This window comes from Pelodiscus sinensis, chromosome 12 (assembly GCF_049634645.1).
Source record: "Pelodiscus sinensis isolate JC-2024 chromosome 12, ASM4963464v1, whole genome shotgun sequence".
NCBI lineage: Eukaryota > Metazoa > Chordata > Testudines > Trionychidae > Pelodiscus > Pelodiscus sinensis.
The window spans coordinates 31,843,565-31,852,500 of NC_134722.1; the positions used below are offsets into that span (position 1 = coordinate 31,843,565).

An 8,936-nucleotide genomic window follows, 5' to 3' on the forward strand; every position below is an offset into this window, starting at 1 on the left:
AGAGAAATATGGCTTATACTGTATTATAAATCTCCTTCTCTCTAAAATAATACCCTCTTCCAATATAGGTTCTGATACTTTCTCCATTTAGAATTGTGCTTAGGCCTAAACACATGAACAGACACTATTTCCAGTACCATCACCAACAAAAAAAAAAAAATCATGCTTAGATAGCATCTAAGGCAAAAGTCTTGCAGAGCACAGTCACCTAATGCTTAGTGCTACAGCTCAACATACAATTAACCCTGTGATGCAGAGGGTGTTAGACCTTGGAGAAAGTGAGACATGCTAACTTCTTCCCCAAGCCTTAGCTTAGCAGGCAAGGGAAGACAGGGGCTAAATAGTTACTCTCCCTCTTAGCATCCTAAATCAGCTGGTAGGCAGCCAATTAGGAGCTGAGAAGTTACCTTACATCAGGACAAGACTGAAAGATTTCCTCATGCAATTAGTTCTGATGTTTTCTAGAAAAGCATTGTATCTAAAAATTGTAGAGCCTTTACCAACACCACCTAGAGTTTTGATTAAGTTTTTAAACCAAATACTAAAAAGGACATCAATTATAGACAATACCCTACTCATAGGTGAGTGTCACACACTGCCATCAAACTTGTGATTGAGTTTACCACATTCTTGCCAAAGGTTCATCTGCACTGGCTAGCTCTTCCTGCAGCCAAGTGAGCAAGTGTGGGGCCAAAGCTGTTTCAGCAAAAAGGTCAGGTCTCTGCTATCTCACTTTTTTCTTCCTCAGGGATATCAAAGGCAACAATGCATGAGGTTTTCCCTCTGCAGGGCCGTATGATCCCTAATTTATTATTTTCAATGAAGGTCTGAGTTTTACATGGCTTAATACTGCCCCTGGTGAAAAGCACAAGTAAAGCACCAATGAACCTTAGGTTCTAAATGAACAAAAAAATTTTAAAAAACCATTTAAAGCTAAAAGTCTGCTTGTTTCTGCCAATTGCTGACACAAAAGTTATTCTAAAAAGATCATATTTAATTAAATCATTACTGTGTTTAATTTGTTCTTTACGCTAAAATTACTCAAAATTCTTACTCACATTGATACAGGCTTCCTCGGGTGTACATTTACATGTTAACAAATCTGCATATTTATATACCAGATGAGTCATATATAAACTAACAGTAGAACACATACATTTTCTGAAGGCATTAGTGTTTATGATGCATAGTCATCAAAATGAAAGAAAATTTCCTATGAAAAATAGTTACTGCACAGGAGATAATTTTCAAGTTAAGTTCAGCATTATACTGTACATTCTCCCCTGCTTCCAATTTAAGGTAACAGAAATAATTAGGCTACAAGAAATAGGCTATTCTTTGTGAAAATGACACTAAAATAAGACTATTTGAATCACAAGAGTGCAAAAATACAATATACATAAAACTAGAAATTCTCATTTGTTTTAAACCTGCATAATTTATAAACTGCCAAAATGATTATTTTTAAGACTTAATTTGAAGTAAAACAAAACAAAACAACAACAACAAAAACCCTCACAGGCAAAAACTGTGGAGCCAAACTTGTGTCCCAAAAATCCAAATAAACTCAATTATATTGTGGGTACATAAAGAATGATGGATCAAGCCTGTAGTAAGCCAGCCCAGACTGATTCCTCCCCTCATCCTCTTCAAGCTATAAACCTCTTATCATATATGAAGGTTTTAAATGGAGATTTTAACTCCTACAAAGTAGCATAAATATGCCACAGTTCTATAGTCTCACAGAATAAAGTAAATATAATATCAAATATAAAACATTTCAACCAAGTGAAGCCTCAAATCCAATATAAATTTCCTTCAAAGGAAACTTACCTCATCTTGATAAGGCCATTTTAGCAGCATTTTTTATAAAGAGATGAAGAATGTCAAAATATCTAGTTTGATTATTGGGATTAATATCACTGAATTGTTATAGGACAAGGTTCCCACTCCTAGTGGATATGCAAATATATACTAGCCATTAATATGCAATACGCATGTGAATACCACACATAGATACAAACATATATACATACATACCTGGATAGTCCTCCATTACCCAGGGATAAAGTTAAACAATACAGTCAGAGACATTACTAAATACAAATACACTTTAAAAACAAAAGAGACAACATTTTATCTGTTGCAAAAATGTATTTGATTACTCAAGTAAAATTACAGTATCTCTGTTAGTATTAAATGTTAAAGAAACTGGACCTCTTTTCCTTTCAACTTTCCAAGAAAGTGCATGTAACAGTCCAAAGTTGTGTCTCTCCCCCCCATACCTAATACAAAATAAACAAACACTATCCTTGTTCCCCTGGTCAAGAAGTAGAACTTGGTCTTGCAAGGAACATATGTACATTTTAATGAAAGTGATATTTCTTATTGTATATACAGGAGCATCTACATTTGTCCATGGAAGGTTGTTCAAGATGCTATACTTAGCAGCATTGTGAAAGTCCAGCACATTTTCTATAATGAATATACCTACAAGGCAAAATGTTACGTCTCAGTTTCAACTACCAAAACAACACTTTTGTATCTTCTCTAATAATCTGCGTGCTTATTACTGTACAGAAACTTATGAACATTTAAGACGACTCAAGTAAAAAGCACAATACAAATAACAGTTCAAAACAAAAAATGTTAAATCTACAAAAATTAAAGCAGTTTTAATTTTATAATAAAAATCAAAAACTGAGCTTGTAAAAGGACCCACACTGTTCAGTCTATATTTTCAGCTTTCAGTCCTTAATTCTGTTTGGAAAATTAAACAATGTGTTGCTGATAAAATTTCCAGCGCGATCAAAGTATACATTTATATACACACTTTTATTAGAGATCTAATGCATCACTGAGGTGTTGCATCAATACCAGAGTTCATGTTAAACTGGGTATAGAAAATAAGTTAATGCCAGAAAAAGATCACCTAGTAGAACAGACTTGCAACTGCCATAAATGTTACAGCAAGTTTACAGCACTCTAGTCGATTAGTATTTAGTTCAAAATACAGGAGACCAAAGTTAATGCTTGCATTTGTTTGCAAAGCAAGGTTATATCACTAATAAATAAGCTCTCTTAGAACTCTAGAAGTAGAACATGGTACAAAAGAATGTGTTTATAATGTTGTAGTTTGTAGATTTGTAAAAAGCAACTCCCTTGGTTGCACTATTTGCAGGAATGTTATTGATAAAGTTTATTCTAATTTGTTACAATTTCTTTGTTGTCTTCCACAAAACGTGTGAAACGGAAGTTTGTCCCATTTTCATTGCTTGCCATTTTCTCCAGACCAGCTAGAGGAGCATTAGGTTCAGAATTCTGGAGCTTCTCCAGGCTTCCTGTCAACCCACTAATAGGTGAACTCCCACCATTGCTCAGGCTTCCAGGAATCGGAGGGATGCCACCATTCTGAATGACTGAGATCTCATTGGTCTTCATAGCCAAGCCATTGGAGAGTGCAGCTGCATACTGATTCCAGAAGCTGGAAGGGTCTCCATTTCCTGACCTTGCAACCAAATCTTTCTGAAACATTTCTGGGAATTTTACAGGATTGCCTCCTAGAAATGTCATGGTACCATCCACAGAAAGTCGTCTGCCTCGTCGCGCAGGAGTGCTGTTCCACATGTGAGTGCCCATGTGAACCTGAAAGAAGGGAGTGGGTGGGGAAGGAAGGTGGTTAACAGTAGAATTCATTCTCACTGATCAAATATACCTTAACATAAAACAAAGCAGTCTCCATGTCATTACTACGTAAAAAAACCCAATAAAAGTAAAGGATGTAATACTCCAGTTTAGATCAGTAACAAATAAGATGCATCTGGACCTAGGTACCAGCATTATGCAGCTTTTTCCTGATGAATAATACATTACTTATTTATTACTCTTTTTCATTACATGTATTTAATTTATAATAGCCTTATGTTATTCAGTCAATTGTAGATAGTTACTTCAGGATTAAAATTGCTATGTCCATTTTCATTGCAAAGGTAAGTATTATATTTGACACTCTTTCCCTATAAGTGTTCTTTTCAGACAGGAAGAAAGTATCCTTTACTGATTGCTCATCCGAGAGCCTTGTGTACAGACAGAATGGCCTGAAAGTAATTATTCATCTCACATTACTGGCAGAAATCTCTAGAGAAATACTCTGTCAACAGAAACATGTACACAGTAAAGTGATCAACTAGTGTTCTAAAACTTAAGTATATTTGCTTTTTCAACACATCAGTAGGAAATGTTAGTTATACAATCAATTAAAATAATGCCTATTAAAGAATGTTAGAAAAAAGCCTGTTGTGCATGATAGTTATGAAAATAGTGTATTTAAGCTACATTGCTTAATAAGTAATATATGTTGTACACTTAATGCATATCTTTAATTGAACACTTTCTAGCAACATTTGTCTTATTCTTTTTCATAGGCTACGTAATGAGTTTGGTGATTTTATCAACCCAGAAATAGCTTGCTGCATTATACGCTTCAATCTTGTCCAGAACTTCAGGCACTAAGTAGAAGATTATCTACTGATATCAAAGCTAACCAAATAAAACCATTTTTCATGCCCCAGATATTTAAAAGTAGCATTGTTTACAACAGATGTAAATAGTTTGTTTTAAAGTAACAGCATAAGAACAGCAAGAAGGAAAGTACCTTAAGATTGCCTTTTGTTGTGAAAGCTCTTCCACAAATAGTGCAGGCAAAAGGCTTTTCACCAGTGTGTGTCCTTTCATGAATCTGCAAAGCACTAGAAGATGAAAATGTTTTCCCACATGTGTTGCAGTAGTGCTGCTTGGGAGTTCTTCGGGGTAGAGTTGGAAGCAGAACTGGTGAGGTGGCAGAAGATGGCAAAGGCCCCAGAGGAACAAGACCAGAAGGTGTTTCTTTGCTATCCTGAGGAGAGCCATGCAGAAAGCCATTAACCTCAGTCTTTATGAGAGAGGACAATGAATTAGCAGGTATAACTGAAGAGTTCTGATTAGGACCAATGTTGGAATTGGGCTCAAAAAGCTGTGACGGCAGATCTCGCATTTGATGTGTCAACATATGCTGCTTCAAATTACCCTTTGTGGAAAAGCCACGATTGCAAACTGTGCAAATAAATGGTCTCTCTTTGGTATGACTTCTGTAATGAATGTCCAAGGCACTCTGACAAGCAAACGTTTTGCCACAAATGTCACACGCTGTGTTTTTAAATTTACCTCTGTCTCTGAAAGGAAAGAGCATACTCAAAGATTCTTCTTTAATTATTTTATCTGTGTTACTAGATGTCAAGTCCAAAGCACCGCCATTAGCAGGGGCTGGAGACAAACCATTGGCAAACTCACTTGGTAAAGCTCTTATGTGTTTCTCTTCCATACTTGGTGATTTGTGGTAATCATTAGTGCTGTTGGATGGGGACAAGGCCTGCATAGAAGAGGTAGACTCTGAGATAGCAGGACTTCCAGCACTTTGGCTTTCCATATCACCACCAATAGATGATGAATCATTTGTCATAACATCTCCCTCCACTGACCCATTTTCAACTGATTTTAAGCTAGCCTGAAGTTGTTCAGCAAGACCTGCATTGATCATCTTCATCTGATTTTCTAAAGCAGCAATACTTGACATTTCCAGTGGCAGAGGGGAAGAAGATAAGCTGTCTTGGGACGCATCAACAGATTTAGGGGTATCTGGCACGCTGCTGTCAGGACAGTCTTCCATGTTCTCATCTGAGAAGTTGTCTAGATCATCAAAATTCTTCTCATCAAAAGAACCCGTGTCAGACTCCATTGACTCTGGATAGTTTTCTGTGACAGGCGTGTTGGGAATCTGTCCTCCCATATGCATTCTAATATGCTGCTGGAGCACCACAGCATTGGTGAATTTTTTCTGGCAGATTGGGCACGAATGTTGTACTCTCAGGGGGGGCATGGCACGATGAACACTGTAATGAGTCTTTAAATTTCCTTTAGTAGTGAAAGCACGACCACAAATTTTACATTTAAATGGCCTTTCACCAGTATGTGTGCGATAATGCATTTTTAATGCACTCTGGCAACTGAGAACTCGGTGGCAAATAATACACTCGTTAGGATCGGTTGCCTTTTTGTCAATATTTTCTACCAGTTGTTGCAACTTGGATGTTTCTGATGCGGACGTTGAATCTAGCAGTCCTCCAAATGGAAACTTTGCCTTAAATTGCTCGGACATTAGAGGCATCAGTGGATTTGTAAAAGCAACAATACTGTTGGAGCCAGGGTCTGCTGCCGGTGAGCTCACAGAGCTGTTAATATTTGTGATGGAGTTTGAAGTTTGAGTGTTTTCTTCTGCTTTGCCATTTGCAGTAGGCAAAGCACTGACTTCTGCCTCATCCGAATGCCCATTTGAATTTTTTGCAGAAGGATCAGCTACTCCCGAGTCGCTTTTGACAGAACATGGAGGGCTAGCCGAAGGATGGCTAATGGGAATAGGTTGAGGCTCCTCAGTTTTGATAAATGGTGTCAAGCTTGGAATGGTTGGTGGGAGTGGCAGGCCAACGGAAGTAGTCAAAGTAGACAAAACTGGCTTGCTGTCCAGCCAGCTAGTTACAGGTTTCTCTGGTGGGACAGACATCCCATAAGGAATACCTGTGCTTGTAGGAATATTGTCCAAATGCTCTGGCACTGGATATGGATTCATTTGAATATGAGGGTATTTTTCTTTATGACGCTGGAAGTGGACTTTTAAGTTTCCCTTTGTGGAGAATCTGTTCCCACATATGTTGCATTTGAAGGGCCTTTCACCAGTGTGAGAACGTAAGTGAATCTGCAAGGCACTGTCACTCCCGAAAACTTTCGCACAGAACCTGCATTTATGTTTAAAGAATGCCTCATCAGAAGTACTTTTTGCTTCAAAAGCAGTTACATTTGGTGGCTTGCTTTTCCTTTGCTGTGCCAAGGCAGTTAAGGAGTTTAAATCCTCTGCAGGTGTTCCAAGATTGGACAAGGGGTTGGAGAAAACCGAGTTATTAGGGGCAGGTTGAGGTAGAAGTGGATTAGATGCAGGACTTAATAAACTGCTTATTGCAAAAGCTGGTGAAGATGATGCTGATACTGGTGGGTTGCTGAGCTGTGAGCCACCAACATTTGAAGCCACTTTTTCTGAGGACGGTGTTGTAATTGCTGCTGCCAATATGTTGATATTTGGAGACGAGCCACTACTGGATGGAATAGTGGTGCCAGGGTTGCTCTGAGGTAGCTGTAGAGGGGGTAGCTGTTTCAAACCACTGATACTGGCAGATTGACTAGCAAGACTTTGTGCTAATCCAGCTGCCGCAGCCAGCTGCTGGGATAAATGGGAACTTAACGTGGACAAGGGGTTGGCAGATGTTCGTAAAGTACCTTGAGAAGGGCTAGAAGATGTTGACAGGTCTGTTTTTTGGGAAGCCAACAGTAATATTTGGTGACGAATTTGTTCAATCAGTTGCAACTGGTGGATCTGCTGTTGCTGTAAAGCCAACAGTTGCTCCATTAGGGCAGGTACAGCAAGCTTATTGTTTGATGCACCATTACATCTTGCTTCCTGTGAGAACTGTGCTACCGCAACTTTTGTACTTTGAAGGTTTTCAATTATGACATTGCTATTTATCACTGAAAAGTTGCCTAATGCTGTCAGATTCCCTATTTGAGGTAGAGAGGTTGTTATAGCTGAGGTACCCATTGTGGAGCTGTTACTGCTTGTAATACTATTGTTGACGCTCTTGGAACTGCCACTGCTATTGTTAATGCTGGAAGCCTCCACATCCATGGATTCTTCCTTGTCAAGTTTGTTATGCTCTGAAAGGTCACTGCAGTCTACTTGATCTGTGTTATTAACTGTGTCATTCATCTGTTCATCAGGATTATCAGAAGGGGAATGAGGAGGGAAGGATTCAGAAGGAGAAGCTGGATTTTCATTCACAATTAAAACTAATTGATTTTTAGTACAGTTCTTCTTGTGTTGCAGGAGATCTGATAATTCAAAGAACTCAGCACAGCACCTGCCACAGACATGGGCGTCCTTGTTCTTAGTGGTTCGATTTGCATGACCCTTTTCTGTGTCTCCTAAAAACATCAAAAGATGATGGATTAGAAACTGAGCAGAAATAAAGTAATTTCTTTAGGACATTTTAATTTTAAATGTACTTTTTAACTCTGACTACAACAAAGAATGTATGTGAAAACAGATCAATATCTGTGCTTCACAAATATTGCTCATGACTGATTTTTAAGACTGCACATGGGTGCTGTATCACTTCCTATGTCTTAGACGATCATTTCCCTTAGATAATCCATCAAAATATAAAATACTATGAACTGAAGACATTGGGGCATAATGAAATTCCATAGCAAAGTATTGATTTCCAATATTTCATACTGCTTATTGTCTAGTTGTCCACTGAGCGCAAATCAACCATTTGAAGGACCCATTAGACTCTCAAGTTCCTGTCAACCTTGTTCATTTTCAACTGATTCAAAGATATCTGTGACAGTTGCCCCTGTCACTAAACTAATTTGTAGTCATTCAAGGTCCCAATCAGTCGCTGACAAGAAAAAAGTGCATATTACTAAGTTATAGCCTAACAACTCAAAAAAATATTGCTTTTGAGTTTCCATATAAGACCAAAGCTAACTCTGATTCTAAAGCAAAGATCAGTTTTCACATCAAAAGTTAATTCCACTGCAATTGCAGACTTTGAGCAGGATAAAAAGGAAAAAATCTTTAATAAGAAATATTTATGTGTCATTAATCAAATATTTTTCTTAACCCTATTATGTTTTGACACACGTTTGGTTTTAATACTGCAGAATGACAAAAAACTGCTTTGCTACTCTTCATCAAAAGAACTCCTTTTGGGATAGATTCAGAACTCAGTTTTAGTAGTGTAAATCAGGAGTAGCTCCATCAACACAAAGGAAACACTGTGGATTTTCAC

General features: G+C 37.8%; 1 protein-coding gene across 5 annotated transcripts in view; it reads right to left on the reverse strand.

Moving 5' to 3' along the window:
* Positions 1–2,134: 2,134 nt before the first annotated feature.
* Positions 2,135–8,936, reverse strand: part of SALL1 (spalt like transcription factor 1) — a 16,272-nt gene continuing 9,470 nt past the window's right edge. For all 5 annotated transcript variants that reach the window (XM_006121131.4, XM_006121133.4, XM_075940255.1 and 2 more), the window contains 2 exons: positions 4,655–8,064; positions 2,135–3,645 (listed from right to left, as the gene is read on the reverse strand). In XM_006121131.4, coding sequence (XP_006121193.2) covers positions 3,205–3,645; positions 4,655–8,064 — 3,851 coding nt within the window. In that variant the 3' untranslated portion in view covers positions 2,135–3,204. The remainder of the gene's footprint in view (positions 3,646–4,654; positions 8,065–8,936) is intronic.